Below are 19,679 nucleotides of genomic sequence, written 5' to 3'. Positions count from 1 at the left end.
CACTGGCTTTGCTCTCAGTGCCATGAGGAGAAGCAGACACATAGATGCCTTGCATTTGTCAGCTCATTTTTCCATCTTGGCAGAAAATTGTGAGAAAAAAACGATCAACAGAGTGGAATTAATTCTACAATTGTTAAGTAATGTTACCTTAAAAAGCAGCAAACTTAGAATTACTGTTTTGTTGCCACAGTACATTTTTCAAACCAAAATCAAACATTTTAGTTTAAGAGCACCGTTGAAACAAATACAATTATTGCAGAACAAGCCATGTACATGCATTCTTATTAAAAATTCCAGAAATCCACAGATATTTATTAGTTATACTGCTGCAAGTGCTGCAGATTGCAATGACCAATGTTAAAGATATTTACACAGCAGAGTTGTTTCCATCTTTTTTCACAAACCTGTGAAGTTACACTCAACCTATTCAAATAAACCTAGCGGTAAGTTATAGAAGCAGTTTCACCTAGTAAAGAAGCAAGAGAAACTTTTTCATCACTCTGTCCTGAAGGTTATAATAACTCAGAAAATTTTAAAAAGGGATACATTAAGAGAAAATTTAGGATTTCTTACTGTCTAGACAGAAAAGATATGAGACTGCAGCCACCAAATGTACCATGGACACAGGAGATTATTTTGTCCCTGGTATGCTGTAGACAGGTAAATGTCAGAGTGTTTAGTTTTTTAGGGAGTTTTTTGGGTCTTCTTGTTTGGATGGGGTTTTTTATCTGTTTCGTTTTGCTTTTGCTTTTGTTTTGCATTTGTTTTTGTTTCTTTTCCTTTTACAGTGTGGTTACTATGTACAGTAAGAGCAAAAATGGACCAGAAACTACCCCAGCTAAAGTATCTCCAGCATAATACCCAATTTACTCACATTGATCCAAATTATTAAACCTCATAAGCCAGCCTGGTTTCTTCCAGACTAGAAAGTCACTGCAGACACATAAACTGTCAGTATTACAATTTCTGACCACTTAAATTCTGCTTTGGTCACCCCTAATGGGCCCTGATCTTGCTGGCACAGTCATCTCATCTTTCCCATATCTCTGCCTTTAAAGTTTCTCAGTTAAGCTTTCCTCCATTTTTGCATTTAAGGTACCAGGATGTTCCATCTATCCTTGGTCTTTTTGTGTCTCTGGCTGATAAAAGAAGTCAGCATGGAGCTGAAGGAGAACCAGTATCCCCCCAGAGCTACCCCTGTAGGAGCACCACCGATGAAGATGAGCAATCAGGTAGTGAAACAGGCAAGGACAAGAGAAGAGGTGTCTGTTGATTGTTGGAAGAAGAAATCCATCTTTTTGGTCTTTGTATCTGTCTCTGCTTCTTTATTTTAGCTTAGAGGACAAACAAAATATAGAAAAATGGGATTGCTTGATGTGTTTAGAAATCGAATCCTGGTTGGCCACATAAGAAAACTATGTAAGAGCTGCTGAATCTTAATCTCCCACATGCTAGTCCAGTACTTAATTTAAAAATATTGCCCATCCTGAAAATCAGGACTTGGGACTGCCCTCTCTCAGGTGTAAATCAGCATGGAAATTACCTTAGGGTTGTTTAGATGTAGCAGTTGTGGGCTCTAGTATTAGCTGGAAGTAATGAATACATTGCTGTTTTACAGCAAGCAGAATGCATCATTCATGCTACTTTCACTTTATGATTGGTTTGTAGTTTTTCATCTATACAGGGAGTATGCATGATGCACATAAAAAGAAAATCCAAACAAAAAAACCCCAACCAACCAAACAAAAGAAAAACAAAAACAACAAAAAACACCAAAACCAAACAAAAACCCCAAACAAAAACCAACCAACCAAACAAACAAAAATAAAACAAAAATCCCAAAAAGGTGATTGAAAAACTCTGTCATCAGGTTGGTGTTTTCTGTACCTGTTTTTCTGCCTGCATCATCACCATACTGAAAGCAAATTAATTGCATGTTTCCTAAGTATTATTTCCTGTAAGTGATTACTAGCTAAAGTAAAACTCAAAGAACACTCTGTTCTTACTTGAAGGTCAGTAAGGAACCATCTGCAAAACCAGAGTTGTTTATTAATTAATGCACTTTATTCTGGGGCATTTTACTACCTTTCAGATCAAACAAATCAGTATTAAGTATTGACTGATTATTTATTTAATACTATAAATTTTATGTGTATAAAAATATCACAAGATATAATCACTTGTCATGTGAAGACTACTATCACACTGGTACATTGACATGGAACCTCAAAAACTGGAGGTGGTTTAAATGCCAGTTTTGTCATCTCTTCAGTAGCCACGTGTATACTTTTGTCAGTGCTAAAGAACAGAGATACCTGAGCAGGCTGTGAACTGTGGCACTTCAGATATTTTAGCAGCCTCATTACACCTGCAAAATTGACTGTAGCTTGCATATTTCTCTGGAGTATGCATTGGTACTGATGGTATGCTGGACCCATGAATGCATGGGTTGCAGTGTGAGCAGAGAAAAAGAAAATTTCTTTCAAGAAATGAGGAAAATCTGAGGACCAGGTTCTTTACAATGATTGTGTGGTTTTGACCTGTGAAATTTTCATCAGACACCGAACACCACAGAGCAGACCTGCTTGAGACTTCTCAGAAGTGCTTACAGGAATAGCTGTTAACTCACTGTACTGACAGGGTCAGATTCCTGCTTTGTATGGTTTTGTGTCACTTTGTGCTTTCCAGTGGAGAAGTGATAAATCACACCACTGGTTCCTGCTTTGGCCTTCTCAGCACTTCTCCCTGACACAACGGTCTGCTTTCATGTGAAAAAAACCCCATAATAACTATTGATGGGAGAGAATTCTTTTGCTTTCTCTCTTTTTGTGATATTTAGGAAGATTGTTTCAGTTTCTCAAACAGCCTCCCTGCCAGTAATAGCAATCTCACTATAGCCTGGTGCGGTCACTCATTAGCATCAAGAGAAAAAGTTTTGGGACTGAATTTTCTAACTGCATTATCTGACAGTGCATGAGTCAGAACAGGATACAGAACTTCTGCCTCTAGGTTTGAGCTTCACACTCAAACAAATAAAAGCAATTATAGGGAGGCTAGGGGATACATACAGAGCATTTGGACAGGAGTTCATGCCCTTGCTGGGCAATGCTAAGAAAGAATGCCAGGTGAGGAATCCCCTGCACTGTGTGCTGAGCACCCTGCTGGGATGGGCTCTGCCCCACCTCTGCTGCTCAGAGTGGGCAAACTCTGCTCTCTGCTCATGAAAATAACAGTGGAGTCTAGCTCTGGTAATTATCTGAGATTTCTGTGAAAGACTAAAGGCACAGGTGAGCATAGTGCTCTGAGCGAAATGTTACCCTGGGCTTTATGAGATTTTTAGTTGACACCTTATTTTGTTTGTCACTTTGAAGCACTGCTGACTTGGCTTGCTGCTGGCAGGGAATTAAAATATGCCAATGTACATTTTGATTGCCTTAAGCAAGTGGAGGGATTAATATATCTTTCTGTACTATGATTCTTTTTTGCATTTAATTAAGAGATGTACATATGTGCATACAATTTTTGTGATATAAATGCACTGACCTACATTTCCTCTCACATAAAAAGTATTTCTAAATAGTTCAAGGGCATAATGGCTCTTGTTTCTCAATAAGAGAAGAAAACATTCCATTATTTGTGAAGGAACATGCTAAAATATGCTTAATGGCATATTTCTTGAAACTTAAGGTACAAAAAAATTGCAAAGTCATGTCTGTTTGGTTTCAATAATTTTGGAACCCAAGGCAGTGATTATATTAGAGTGAATTATTTAAAATTCAAAGGAATAAGATCTATTTATTAATAAAATACTTTTGATCTTAGGAAATGAAAAATTAAAAGTTTTTTTTTGCAAAAATGAAGCATACTATATTTCTTGCTCAACGAAATGCAGATGAAGTAAATGTTGTTTGAATTTAAACTGTCAACTATCAACTTCATTTATTATTAATCTCTCCAGGTAATGAGATTAACATTTTTATAAATAATTGATCTGAAAAATAATCCAAACAAATTACTGGTTTGTTGACTGAATAAAATATTCCCTATTAACCTAAAGATTATAGACTGTAAATTTTTATCTACTGATAAAGTAATCTCTTTTGGATTATAGTCCATTGTTGAATATACTTGTCTTAAGAGTCTGATCAAGCTGGAAAATAAGCTCATGTGAGAATGTATGCATGGAATATAGATAACCCTTAAAATATTAGCTCTATAACAAGTAATACTCCTCAGGAAAAAGAGATTCCCATATAGATAATGCTTTTCTCAGAGAGGTGAAAGAAGTAATATGATGAGATGAAAGCAGGGCTAAACACAAGTCTGTGAAATGTGGGTTTGAGGAGCAGTGTAAGAGGAGCAACTTGAGCCCACAGGCTTGCAGCAGAGACATAAAACCAATAGCTAGCACAGAAGTCCTGTTAGGAAAAAAGTATGAGCAAGTATAGGATACAAGGGTGCCTTCTGGTTTACTCTTATTTTCACAGCTTTTTTTCCTCTCTGTATACATTTGTGGTGTGGGTGGGGGGGAAAAAAAAGGACAAAAATGCTTCAGGCAAAACCTTCATTCTGCCTATAATCTCCTAAAGTTCAACACTTTATTGTTTGAGAAGTTTTATTGCTTGAAGTCTACACACTGTATATGAAGAAAAAAGGAAATTCAGTTAAAAAAAAAAAGCTAATTTGTGGAACATATGTTCTTGAAATCTGCAGAGCAAAACAAGTTTCCCTTTCACAGCTGATGTCTTCCCAGCAAGTGAGAATACTATTCCAGATCCATGATTTGTGATCCTATCTCTGCCCAAACATTTGAAGCATCAAAGGGCAATGACACAATCTCTTGGACAATGGTGCAATCCCTTGGACAGTGGCAGTTACCTGGCTGAGAAGTGGCTGTATACACTGCATTGCTCCAGAATATTCCTCCCACCACCAAGAATTTGCAGTGCAGGGACTGTATGAGTCCAAGATAGGTGTCAATGAGGTAACTAAAACCCAGCAGGTTACTTATTTGTCATGTAACCAGTGACAGATGCTGTCCTCCTAAAGGCTTTTTACATAGCATGAGAAAAAAATCTGCTGCCAAACAGGTTTCTGACCTTCCCAGATCTTTTTTCCTCCAGTTTTTTCAGTTTTCCCCCAAACCCTTGTTCTGATCAGAAAAGGAAGAACAGAGGATATGAATCTTGAGGCATGCATGACATCTTTAAGGAACCTTTCTGGCTGTGAGAATAAATATATGGCAACCACCTGCTTCCCTATGGCCTGCATTGGTTGCTGTAATGTTTTTGGTTAGGGAAACAATCATGAGGAGTTTCTGAGAACATCTTGACCCCAAGGCCTGTCTGCCCCATTGATTTATCCACTTACAGGCTGAGTCCTCTGCATCACTCTGGTGTAGGCATAAACACACTTGAACAGACTTAAGAGCCACATGCCTGCCCCACCTTAGAAAGCACAAAGATATTTTTGTTTTGATGAGCAAGTTGAGCAGAACAATTGTGAAGACCATGGGTAACTGATTTGAAACTGGCCACTGCACACAGAGTAATGGTTAATTATTTTTTTCTTTGTTTAAGGGTTTTCTACTTACTGACATCTATCACAGTATAGTGCCCCAAGTCCTACTAGCCACTACTTCAAGACAAAAATAGCTGGGTATCACAAATACAGTGTGAAAGTTTGTTGTTTTTGAGATACATAGGGAAAGGCCATTTAGTACATACAAAGATCTGCAATTTTACTGGCACTTAATAGAATCATGGAATCAGTTAGGTTGGAAAAGACCTCTGAGATCAATTGAGTCCAAACTATGGATACAGACTTTACCAAGATTTTAGTTTGGAACGTGCTTGTGCTAAACAAGATCCAGTTTGCACAGCTGGAAATGGACTCTCCGAGTCACCATATTACTGGTAAATTCAAGGCAGAGGGACCAAATGGAAGTAAAACAAGGAGACATCCATGTCTGCAGCCACAGCTACTCTGGCATGCAGCAGCAGTAAAGCCTTGGGATTCCTATATGCCAAAAGGGGATGACAGCTCTTACTCAGCTATGAGGAATCCTTGGATAATAAAGTAATTCTGCCAAAACTCTAAATATTCTTGTTTTCAAAAAAGTTTTGACAAAAAATTTTTTCTCACATTTTCAGTAATAACTGGCATGCAAATACTTTCCTGCAAGAAACCCCCTACTCATAACATTCATTGGTCTTGTCCTCATTAGGTTATATGCATACCTTCCTTCTCAATCCAATTGATATGTCCCAAAAATGAAAAGGGTTTTGGTTTTTATATATTTACTTACTGATCATACATTTCAGAATGATGCACACAGAGTTGGTGGCAGGGTAAGGTTGTCCTAAGTAAGGAAAACACAAAGTAAAGGAGAGGAGGCAGTAATTATTATAATGATTTTGTGTGTGGGAACTGGGAAAAGACTTGAACTCAATGAACCATTATGAGTTTTACTTAAATTACAATGTAAGTAGAAGTTCCTGCACAAGCAGGAGGCTCAGTATTATGCATACAGGTATGTGCACCGGTGCCTGAAGACATCATGCCACAACCCCAACCATCAAAGTCTCCATATGTGTAAATCACCTCACCTTTTACAACTGAAAAAGCACAAACTTCCTCTCTTTGTCTTAATTTCCTTCTTCCATTAAGTCTAAATATAGACCATAAGCTGTTCAGAAAGGCTACTATGTTTTCTACTGTTTTTTCACAGGCACTGAGCAAATATTAAGGATTCAAAATCAATTTCTCATGAGCCATCCCATGGTACAACTCATGCATGGAGTTGTCAGAAGTAAATTCTCACAAGCCATGTGATGGGAATTATTTTTCCAGTAGCAAGTACAATGCAAGAGATAGTCAAACAGATTTTCTGAAGGATGTTTCATTTAAATAGGGAAGAGGAAATTAAGTCGGAGATAGGAGGAAAAAGAAAACACTATTGAACCTGACATTACTAGCAAGGCAGAATTAACAGAAAGGCAAACAAACCCAAAATATTACAGCAAGGAAGTGATAGAAGGCTCTGAAAGCAAACATGGGATACTAACACTGTGGACCTTACCCCCCTACATCTTTGATCCCACTTACTTTCATTATTATTATACCAATATTTTATTCCAGATACTTGATTTTAGTGATGTTGGCTTTGGTCCTTTCTCTGTGGTTTCTGTGAGTTCTTGGTCTCATAGAAGGTGCAACAGTTCTGCAAACAGTGATGCTACCACAAAACAGCTTTGAAACCTCAGTTTTTTAACATTTCACTCAACATTTCTGATGTCAGCATTTTTTAAAAGATGTTTAAAATTTTGAAATAGGAATTGTTAATAACAGTATGAGCCAGTGAAAAACCAAACAGAGAAATGAGCTGAGCTTTAAAAGAAACATTTTATTTGGTAAAAAATAAAGGTAATAAATTATTTCAAGGCAATTTTTGGTTTGTATTTGTACAAACACAGTATACCCATAACATAGCTGCTATGTAATCCAGGAGTTCCATCTTAGGAAAAAAGGATTTACATATCAAGTAGTTTTAAATGAAACCAGCACAGTCCTTTACACCTGTCAGTATAGAAACCAACTTGGAATTCCTTTCCCATGCTCCCCACCCCCCCCCAAAATTACACAGGAAAGTCCATTCTGGGTCTTGTGTATTTGTAGCATCCATCCCTCACACTTCTTTTGCACCTAGATTAGTATCTCAGCTTTTACTGGATTAGTAGCTCAGCTTTTTTTAACCAAAGAGCACCTGATTATTATGTTTCCTGCCCTGTTGGTGCACTAGCTTTCATTTTCAACTGGTAAAATGTTCAACTGGTAAAACATTATGAATATTCACTTGTGATTTCATCTTCAGATTTTACTTGTTTCCTTTGCTGTGTGTTAAGATACCTGCAAATGCTTTTTAGTTTTGTCTCTTTGTTTTTTTAGTAATTCAAATTCACGTCCATATCCTCTTCTTATGGATCATCGCAGATCCACATACTCTGCTTTAAAGAAGATTGATCTAAACTGAAATCAGAATATTTTCACACCAGCACACGTGACATTTGAAAGACACATATTAGACATGAAGTCTAAATGTGGTGCTGCCATGGGTCAAAATCAGACATGACTCAAAACAATGAAAGTACGTAGTCAACAATTACCCACAATACATCAGGTAGGATTGAGCTGAGAGTTTTAATACCAAAATCTAAGAAAACGTGTGCGTGGTATGCTTTATCCTGGGATGGCCTACTTTAAAAATCTAGCATGTTTTTAATGCCTCATTGGAATAGTTCTTCAGAGTAATATTCAAGAGCTTGGGAAGCTGTAGACCATCAGTCTGAATTTTGAGCAGGTTGATTGCTAAATGAGGCAAGAACAGACATACAATAGACATGTAGGAGTCCACTGTTTGAATGCTAATTGATTAGTTGCATTCATTTCTCAAACACAATAAAATGTTGTCACTGGTGCTCAGTCTTTCAAATATTTCCACTTCAACTGGCATAAATTCCATGTGTTCTGGAGAGACAAGAAGCAATTTTTTTCCCAGCTGTATTTATATATGGAAGTAACATTTTCAAAATAAGCACATATCATGGCCCACACATCAGAAATTATTGGTTTTCCCTCCAACTACCATCTTTTGCACTTAACCATTGAATTTTTAGGTATTTCAACACACATGGTGAAAGAAAGATACATAGCCATGACAGAAGCTTCTTCTGAAGGGATGCCAAGTAATTTTTAGCAAACCAGGTTCTCCTCCAGAAAAACACAGAGATATTTTGTAAAAATCCACAAAGACATATATGAAAAAAAAATTATTTATGTCTTTTGGAAAAAGGGAGAAAATTAGAGGGGCCAAAGCCCATCTGGAACTTAACCTGGCCACTGCCAGAAAAGACAAAAAAGATAAAAAAGCCTTCTCTGAACATATAAACACATCATCAACATGAATGTTGAGGAAAATCTCTATCCTCTCTTGGATGGGGGGGGTGGGGGAACATAGTCACAATGGATGAAGAAAACACTGAGGTACTAATGCCTTCTTTGCCTCTTCACTAGTAAAACCAGTTGTTCTCTGGGTACCAGCCCCTGAGCTGGAAGACAGGGATGAAGAGGATAATGAAACCCCCAAAGTCCAAAGGGAAATGGTGAGATACCTGATGCACCACTTAAACACACATATCCATGGGGCTGGATTGCATCTACCCAAGGGTACTGAGGGAGCTGGCAGAAGTGCTCACCGAGCCCCTTTCATTTACCAGCAGTCCTGTTTAACTGGGAAGATCCCGGGTGAGTGGAAGTTAGCAAATGTGATGTCAACCTACAAGGACCAGAGGAGGATGCAGGAAACTACAGGCCTGTCCACACTGATCTGAGTGCCAGGGACACCATTTCCCACAGCATTCCCCTGGAGAAAATGGATGCTCATGGCTTGGATGGGTGCACTGTCTATTGGGTACAAAACTGGCTGTACGGTCTGTTGGTGGATGGAATCCATTCCCATTGGCAGCCAGCACAATGGTGTTCCCAAGGGCTCAGTGCTGGGGCCAGTCCTGCTTAGCACCTTTACTGATGATCTGCGTGAGGAGATCACATGGACCCTCAGTCAGTCTGCAGGTGACACCAAGTTAACAGGGAGTGTTGACCTGCTGGAGGGTAGGACGGCTCTGCAGAGGGGTCTGGACAGGCTGGATCAGCAACAGCGTGGCCAACAAGACCAGGACAATGATTGTTCCCCTGTGCTTGGCACTGGTGAGGCCACACTTTGAACAGTGTGTCCAGTTCTGGGCCCCTCACTACAAGAAGGACATTGAAGTGCTGGAGTGTGTCCAGCACCAGTGTGTCCAGAGAAGGGCAACAGAGCCCAAAGGGTCTGCAGCACAAGTTTTATGACTTAATTAGTCAACATCACAAAAGCAAACTCAGAACTACCAGCTTTGCTTAACAGCAAAGGAGCCCTGTTCTGAGCAAGAGCAAATGTTTTCTCCATCCTGTTTATAAGTACAGAAAAGCATTCTCAGAACATGCAACATGTTTAGCATCATGTGAAATGTGACAATTGTAGACCTAACTGTAACTCTTAGAGCTGAAAATTGTGAAAGATTTCAGACCCCGAGTAAAGGTACCCAGACATCTATCTGTAAGCACCACTCTGAAATAAGGAATGAAATGGCAAGACAGTCCTTTGAGCAATGCAGTCTCCTCTTGTCACTGGGGTGCTAATGGAATACGTACTTGTGAAAGTGAAGGCAAAATTGGAGGAACATGCTTCAATTACCCATGAACTACTGCAGCTTTATGTTGCTCTAACTCTCCTGACTTAAATGAAAACAAACTAACAAAACCCCAAGTACTGTACTGTGCAATACAACACTGATAAGGGGAATAACTTACACTAAGTACCATGGTAACCTTACTGATCTCTCTGCATTACACAGTTGCAAAGCTACTTGTTGATGGTACAGCTTACCCCACATAATGCTACAAATGAAAAAACATATGTATTTATCATACAGCTTGGTAGAGTCAATTTAAATTTTATTTTTACATTGTCCTGCAACAGATTTTAGTATTTTTTATGATGTCTTCTAAACCACAATATGTTTTAATACATCTCAGAAAGCTGAAAAATGATCAAACAGTTGTTGTCTTTGAATAGTAATTTTTCACCTATGCACAAACATCTAGTGCCTGATAAGCTTTTTGTTTTTCTCCAGGTTTGTCACAAATACTACTATCCTCATTTATTAGACAGCTGGCAACTCACTTTTTCTTGATTTATAATCTTTCTTCACATCTAGTTCGTGTTTGTTAGCATGAATAAAGAGGGCAGTGCAAGGTCATTAATAAGAGATCAACCAACAATTCTGCAGTCTGAGAGGCAGCAAAAGCTGTTTATTACAAGGCTGAAGAAATGAAGCAATTTATTCACTGTATATTATGACTGTATGCAGGGGTAGTTTATTTGTGACACAAATTGAATGAGCACTGTATGAGGAACCTGCATCTCCCAGCTGCACTGCCTTCTGCTCCCAGCAGTGCTCCTGAGGGAACTCAGCACCCTCAGCACTGCCTAACTCTACCCAGCTTTCACAGAGATGTGTGACAGTGCTAATGTTGTTTTATTTAATGCAGGAATGATGTGACATTTCTTAGGGATTTCACAACTCCCAAGCCATGTGGCCAAATGACCATCACACATGGCAACAGCTATTACTTCACAGCCTTACAAAACTGGGAGTGCACTGGGTGTGTGCGGGTTGTAAAACTTGTAACATGAAATGCACATTTAGGACACACTGAATGAACTGCATCTCTTTGGAAAGGCAGAAACATCAAGACAAGCTTTGGGAAAAAAGACGTTGAAAAACACAAATTCCAACTTTTCCCTCCAGAAATCTGCACATCCTTTTTCTCTGCTGATAGACGGATTTTTTTGCCACCTACATTTTCCTTCTTATTTTATGGGCAACTGGGTTCCCATGGAGACATGAGGCTATCACATCAGACATGAGTACATCAGACAGTACTGGGTGAGCATTTTCCCACTAACACAGGCTCTGGAGGGAACAAATGAACACTTGGTCCTTGCAATATCTGTGGACCTCCCTAGTGTGCTTCCCAACCTTCAAAGCTGTAGCTGCAGGCAGGGCATTAAGCTGCTCTTCCCATGGTGTCAAGCAGAGCCTTATCCTCCCCAAGCAGCACTGGGTCTTGTTACATTCCTGAAATAGGGATGTCAGTACATTAAGAGTCTGATCCTACTTCCCCTGAGGTCCATGGAATTCATTTTCATTAACCTCGGATCAGCCTGAGCACAGACCATTCCTATGTGGGAATTCTGAGAAGAAGAGAGCTGAAAATGAAAAAAAAATGCTAGTTCTACAAAGATTTTCTTTTTGCACTATCAAGTCTATGAGCAGGCTCTTCACTGAAGGATCTTAATCTTCTCTGCAGGTAAAAAACAGCAGTACATATATCTACAAACACAGGTGACTTGGTAAATTAAAATATCTGCCTTATGAAGACTCTTTAATTAGCAATGTACTTTGAAAAATACAGTAAATATTTCCAAATTTTATGAGTACAGATTTCCCAAAGCTTATTCAATATGGACAGAACTTGCTCTTCTAAACTTGGCCCAAGACCCTTGTTCTCCCTCTTTCATTTCCTTCCCAAATATAGTTCTGCTTACAAGCATTTGTCAGAGATCACTAGGGTACAAAGGAAAACTAAAGATCTTCCCAAAACTAACCCCACCATTTTTAGCACCAACTGCACTTCAATTCAGGTACTAACCTGGGCAAATGTCCAACTGGCTAAAAATTATTAAGTGTTTTAAAAAGTACAGTATGGCATTGCTGGTGTCTGCCCAGCTGTGGAAGTACATTGTGCCCATGCTGAAAACATGCCTTGAGAACTAAGACACTCTTTATCTTGGGTCTGAACATGTTGCCTCTGTTGGGACAGAATATTTAAATATAAATGTTTCTTTGGGAAAAATAGTAACTATGGCATTTCATCAGGGAATGAAAAAAGTGCTCACCAAGAAATCTATAAAATCTTTTGTGATCACAAGCAATGGAGGGACCTAAACTTTCAGCAGAGGACTGAGATGCAAGTCTTTGTCAGTCATATAAATAATTAGCATCCCCACAATGAAACAGTTATTGCTATGATGTATGAGCCCTAAAAAAGGTGCCTAAGAGCTTGAATAAAAAGCTGACACTGCTTCATTGAAATCACTGACAGTAACTATGAACAATGGGAACAGTAACTATGGTGACTTCATGGGAACCCGAGCAGGTTCTCAGTGAGAAGTACATTTCCATTTAAAATCTATTCCCATGGTCACAGGTAGATAGGACAAATTGACTTCTTCTAACTGGTGCATTTTTGCCTTTTTGGTATTTCTTTCTGAAGAATGATGACGAGACCTTTATGGTGGACTCCTCCACAGAACACTGTGGGACCTTTCAGATCTGAGACTGAAGTTTTCTCCTAAAACTCTTTCCTGAAACACAAAGATCTGTATAAGAATTCTAAGCTTTTAGCAGTGAAATTTCAAAAAAAAAAAAGAATTTTAAACAAAACTGTCACAGAATATCTTACAGCTAAATGGTTATGGAGTCCTTCTAAGACACGAACTTCACACCCAGGACAGGCTAAGCCAGTTGAATGTTCTGGCTGTGCACTGCAGATGAGAAGTGAATGCCATGCTGCTGCCCAAACACATCACCACACCTCTGTTTTTGTGAGCACTAACCTGTAGTCACCTATTACTGAGAAATTTTTTATGATACAGAGGCTCAGATAAACCAAAGGTCCCTTAGACTGCAGTTAGGTGCCTCAATCCCTTCACTGAAGTTTAACACTTTCTACTATCACCCTTCACTGGTACTTTCTTTGTCTTAGGAAAGGTGCCCTATCATTTGATGTGTTGATTTTTACAAATCTCACTTTTAGCTACCTAATTCCTTGCAAGCTTGTAATAGTCATCCTGACATAAGGCCATTAAAGCCACAAAATACCTGGCCACACTTAAAGACCACAGTTGCAAAAATATCTGCCAACACTTTAAAAAGACTGTTGCATGTGAAACTCAAAAACTTACCTGAGAAATGGAAGTCCACAGAATTTTTTTTAAACACCAAATACAAAAATGTAATAAAAAAGCTTTTTTAGTGAAGACATTACAGAATGCTGGCATGCTGTACAAATGTGATTAATGCACTGAAATTTAAACTAGTTGTAGGGTTATGTTCAAGGCACCTTTTCTAGAAATAGCTGTTTTAATGCTCATTCTACATTCACACTAGTTTAACCATGTAAACAAGTCCGTGAAAATTCAAATTAAGGTCACTTTCAAATCTGTATGCCAAATACTTCAGAAAAATATCATATTACACAGAAAATTCAATAAAGTAAGACAGATCCATCTACTGCCCAAATAGTTCAATAGATGCTAGGAGGTAAATTATTAACAAGATGAAACCTAAAAGAGGTTTCCAAAAATTAAAGGTAAGTAACATGCAATGCATTAACATTTCTGTTTATCATTTGAAAGTGTGCATAAATGCTGAAAAAATACTATTTACTATTCCTAGTGCTATCCTATTTTTGAAGGGCAAATCTTTGGAGACAATATTAACTGAAGTTTAAAAAACATTCCCCATCTTTTTTACCCCACATTTATTAATCTTAAAATATACTAGAATGTATTTTCTTCACAAGGAAAATGTATAAAATTAATCTTACAATATCAACACTATAAACAACTTCCTTGAAACATCTTCTGGACAGAGAATTTCTGTGAAGATTTAAGTATAACAATTCTAGAATAATTATTTTTAAAAATATGTACATTCGTTCCAATGTCCTAGACCCAAGAAGAAATCCAAGTAAACTCTACAAAAGTTAGCCACAAGTCTTTGTCCAGTTAAGATTATGTCCAGCTTTGCCAGTCTTGCTGTATTACAATATAATCAACAAAATTATAACATTACTTGTTTTTGTGTAGGAAGTTCCCAAACTTTTGCATAAATCCTCTCAGCTTGTTTTCATTAGGCTGCAATGGGTGGTAAGCAGCTGAGTTGTAGCTGACCATGTGATTACTCCTGCCATAATTATTCCCTAAGGTCTTGGTTTTGATATCTGAGAGATGTGAACTGCTGTTGGCTGCATTTCCTGCAGGTTGGCTGGCATTTTCCATCTTACAGAACGGCTCAAAGCGACTGTAAACACGCCTTTCACTCAAACGAGACCTCAGCTCTTCTTGGTGCTTTGAGCCTGTCAGCTGTGGTGCCACTGAACTTGCTCTTTGGAGAGCAGAAACAGGAGCGCTTTCGGAAGTAGCATTTGTGGAGATCTCCTTTGCATCTTGATACTGAATCTGTTCTGTATTAAATCTTGGAGTAGATGGATCTCCTGCAGTTTCTATGAATTTACTTTCAAGGGGGCACAAGAGAGGACACTTTTTATTGCTCTCATCAGATGGAGGTTTTGGAGATTTTGGTGACTTCGGAGACTTTGGAGACTTTGTTGGACTCCCGGTGACATCTTCTTTACTTCTGTTCAAACTACCTTGAGAATTTGATGATGAATTTCTTTTTCTCCTTGGGGAAGAATCTGTTTTATTTTCAGAAATCTTCGGTTTTTGATTTTCATCTTCAGAAACCAACGTGTCAGAACTACTACACATTCTGTAAAAGGCCGGACCTTTGTTTTTTGACAAGTTTTCCTTCTTGTCTGGTGTGAGATTAAGAAGTGACCGCAGTTTCTGGGATCCTTTCTTCAGAAAACTTGGGGAATTCTTACTTTCTTTCTTCGATGTGCAATCCTTACTGGACTCCTCCCTGCTAGCTTCAGTGAGAGCTGCCATGGAGATTGCCTTGCTAGCAGTTGGGCTCTTCAGCTCTCCTTTCAGGTCCTTTTCCTCCTGTGGTGAGTGACTGGTTACACTGTGCAAACTTTTAGCACTCTTCAGCATGTCTTCTGGAAGTTTTGGACTAACTGGCTGCTTAAGTCTATGTCTAGTCAATGTGCTGTAAACATAATTGGATGCATGTTTGTTGGTACCAGGATCCAATATGGACTTGGAATTAAACATGGGAAAACTTCTCCTTTTGAGCATATTTTCATTTTGAAGGTTCTTCATATTTTCTGCATGTTTGTCTGTACACAGTGTTGTGTACAAATACAGTGATGAGTCGCCAGCTGCATTTGAATTTACCCTAGGTTTTGTGTCATCTGCAACCTGAATTCTGTGGCCTGTTGGTGCATCTGATTTAAGAGGAGAGTTTGTGCTAAGCTCCTCTAAATTATTATCCGTTCCATTTTCCACACTGGGAGCATGGTTAGATGTCCCTTTGGGTGTTGCACTTCCCTCTGACCCAATTATAGTTGAATTTGAAGAACTTGCACAGCTGCTTACTTCCTGCTGTTCAGGTAAAGTTGGCTGAAACACCAACGACGACCGCAAGCGAGAATGAGAGTAGAGCGCATGAGCTTTAATATTTTCAGCTGTGTCATAGCTATCATATCGGTCACCCAAGGCTGACCCATTTGACTCTACTGGACAATCTGACTGGTCATTCAAGTAGGACTTTATTCGCCAGTTACGTAGGAATGATTTTGTTGTGTGCTCAAGGGTTGGCATCCTCTGCTGCAGATGGCGGATATGATTGTCTGTCCCATTAAAAGACCTCCGTACAATTGAATTTCTCTCTGCAAGATTTACCTTTGGTCGTGAGAACTGATCAGCAAAACTCTGCTGGGGAATATTGTAGTTATTGGCATATCCTCCTCGTAATGATGACACAATACTAAGGCTATCAGATGGCATTTTCCAAGTATTTGGTAGATTGTTTGCTCTGTTAATAGCTCTGTTGAGCAACAGGTAAGGTGTCCTTTCTGGCTTCTCCCCAGCATAACTATGTCTCTTCCAGTGCTCATTTTTTTCACTAGGTTGATACTGCTGCACTGGATTTTGAACATTAAAAGCTGGATTAAATGGTTGCTTATTATAGGCTTGATTTCTCAAGCCGTATTTATCTATTTCATTTACTGCATATCTTCCACGACCTTTCCAAAGAGGATCTATCTTGAGAACATTGTCTTGCCTACCAAAAAGGTTTCTTTGGCTAGAAACTGAAGCCAAGGAAGACACTGAATGTTGGTATGTGTCATTATCCCAGAGCATCTTGCGACTGTTCACCCGCACTAATTCTGGGGCAAACGAGCTGGGAACGGAAGAACGGGCATACAGAGTCCTGAACTCTTCATCAAAGGATTCAACAAGCTGTCCTGTGATAACTTGAACCATGCTGAGGTTGGTTTTTTCAAATGACCACATAAAGCTGAAAGAACAAATGACCATTAGATACAGTTCTTTTGAGCTTAAGTATTATACCAGTCTTTCTTGAGAAGAAAGCTTTTACACAAACCTTGGGTTTGTAAAAGTACCTTTTAAATAAATAAGTTGAGGGTATGATTCATGTAATTTAGACTCAGAAGGTCTAATCTAACATCAGATTAATTCAGATGGAGTTTTTCCCACTGATTTCAGTGGGAGCAGGAATGAGTCTATAACTGCCCTTATAAGAAGTATTCCAAAAAAGGATTCACAAATGTAGAACAGTAAAGTACAAATACCTAATGGAAAAAAATCACTTCTACAAAGTCTATGGCAGGACTAACCTGTACTCACTAAATTACCTCTTCTGTCAGAGAATGTTACTGTGTGATTATGTTGTGAAAAAAATACATTTGAAATAACATGCAGGAGTGTTTCAGCAATTTTGAAAGTACTTAATTCTAAAGATTTTCAAAAAGATCCACCTCAGAATTTGAAAAAAGTTTACATTTTCTAATATGCACATTGCATTGGATATGAAAATTTCTTTTAATTGCAATGATAATGCTTTGATAATGCTTTTTACTTTTTTCTGCTGTAAAAGACTGAACACATGCTCAAAGCTAAGTAGCTGCAATTAACTTACAGCTACTAAATGAGATAAAATAAATTAACATGTACATTAAGGATGCTGCAACAAGGCTAATATCATGGAGCGAAAAACATACAATTTCTAGGTTACAGAAAGAAAAAATTGTTTTGAAATCCTATTTTTCACGAAAAAAGGAAAAAATAAAGAATTTATTTATTTGCATTTTTCTTCTAGATGTTAGAAAATGGGTTAGTTTTGTTCACAAAAATAGCTTACTGATTAAGGGGTTGTTTTTTTTTTGATGTTTTTGTATTTTTCAGGAAATTACAGCGTATCAAGATTAAATCAAATCATGCGGCTAAGTTCTTCTCCTATTAATGTTCACAATTAAGAACAACGTATAATATTGGAAAAAAACCCTGAACTTTAAATTGAGTTCAGTGACAGAGTTCAGAAAGATTTGTTTTTCCTGTAACAAATCACTAGATTCTTTTACCAAGGTGGCCTAATTTCTACAGAAATTGATGATTCCAGCCCCTGTGGTGCAAGGTGTTCAGGCAGTGCTGTTTTTCAAATTGGAATGAGAAAACCTATCCCATTCCCAGAGACTATGAAGTGTCATCTCACACAGTGGTGTGGAGATGTCAAAGCATGCAGGCTGTTCCTGCAGTCTCTTACCCTGAGTCATTTATGAACTTGTCACTTACCTCACTACCATTTATACGTGTCAGTCTGAATTTGGGGCTGGCTGAGTCTTAGAGGAAATAAAAGGTCAGATTTTCAACAGCTTACAGTGGTGGAAATCTGTGAAAGGCAGTGGCTGTGGATCTGGTACCCAGGCACTATGCTGGCAGAAACTAACTTACTTGGGCAAAGGAGAAAAGTGTAGCATGAAAAGAAGGAAAATATTTAAATATATGTGAGTTAAGACTCTCTCTGCTTTAACTTAGGTTTTTTCCAGCTCTGCAAAGCTGTTAAGTTCTTCCAGCCTGTTTTGCTCACATACACTGAAAATATAAAGGAAAACAGAATACAGAAACTTAGCCAAACACAGAAAGAGACATGTGCAAATTTGATTTTGACTATCATATACTAGAGAGCCACAGAATCAGTCTCTAATGTTAGCTTTAGATTATTACATGGAGGAACTATCTTATGAAAAAAATTTGACACTCACTTCTCTGGAGTGAATGTTAAACAAGAATAATTCAGAAAACATAAGACAAATCAGGATTTTTTTATTTTTACAACTCTTCGGCTGTAGCAAAACCTATATCCTTTATTTCTTATTTGTGAAAAATGAACAGAGGCTCTCTTAGGCTAGTTAGCAATCAGTATCTATGAATGCTTGTTAAATTACAGAAAACAAAATCAAATTTACTCATGTGATTCCCCAGAAGAATTTTCACAAATACAAAACCCCAAAACTCGCTATAGCAGCAGTAATGAGATGACAGGTTTGCTACAGACATTTCAGTGATTGATCTTACCTGTAAGAACCATATATGACTTTCTTACAGTCAACAAGAATGAATTTTTGTTCCATTTTTCCATGGAATTTTGCTCCTGTTTTAGAATAGTAATCTTGTCCTTTCACTGTCCGCACCCTCATATTCTGAAAAAAACAATCCAAACACTTTATTTCATCTACTGTAGTCTGTGTTTAACATTCAGAGGGCTAAAATTCAGAGGAGCAGTAGGAGAAAAGTTAAATTATTACATATTAATAAATTCTGCAGGGAATGAAATGCTGATTCAACTTATCACCTAGGGACCAAAATGGCTGGTTACTGTTTTGGCTTCAAGACTGATGAGATTCCCTAGGCCTCAGAAAATGAAATTCTGCTTTTCCATAGCGATAACTTCAGAAAAGAGGTTCTGGCAGAAAACACCTTCAACAAAGGGAAAGAGGTTTTGTACTGCAAAAAAAAATTATTTCCATCAGCTGATGCACATGTTTATATGATTTCCAAGTACCTCAGCTAATCATAGAGAACACTTAGAAAAGCCAGGATCACTTTTATTTTAATTGAACAAGGCTGTTGTATCTACAAATACATATACCCTACTCTGAGATCATCCACTGAATGATACCACCTGGTGCTAGAATCCCTTGCAGATTTACCACCAATAAAATTTATCTATCAGCTTTGCACCATGAGATCAATCCCATTTTTAAATTCAGAGACACTAACACAACATGCATAGGTAGCACAAACT

At 38.1% G+C, this 19,679-nt stretch overlaps 1 protein-coding gene across 1 annotated transcript in view; it reads right to left on the bottom strand.

Annotated features, from left to right (window-relative positions):
* Positions 1–14,515: 14,515 nt before the first annotated feature.
* Positions 14,516–19,679, bottom strand: part of FAM83B (family with sequence similarity 83 member B) — a 43,287-nt gene continuing 38,123 nt past the window's right edge. Inside the window, exons 3-4 of the mRNA XM_066545880.1 lie at positions 18,950–19,074; positions 14,516–16,871 (exon numbers count right to left, since the gene is read on the bottom strand). Coding sequence (XP_066401977.1) covers positions 14,516–16,871; positions 18,950–19,074 — 2,481 coding nt within the window. The remainder of the gene's footprint in view (positions 16,872–18,949; positions 19,075–19,679) is intronic.

Source organism: Molothrus aeneus, chromosome 3 (assembly GCF_037042795.1).
Source record: "Molothrus aeneus isolate 106 chromosome 3, BPBGC_Maene_1.0, whole genome shotgun sequence".
Classification (NCBI taxonomy): domain Eukaryota; kingdom Metazoa; phylum Chordata; class Aves; order Passeriformes; family Icteridae; genus Molothrus; species Molothrus aeneus.
The sequence above is the reverse complement of the archived record's forward strand: the minus strand, read 5'-3'. Positions and strand labels throughout refer to the sequence as shown.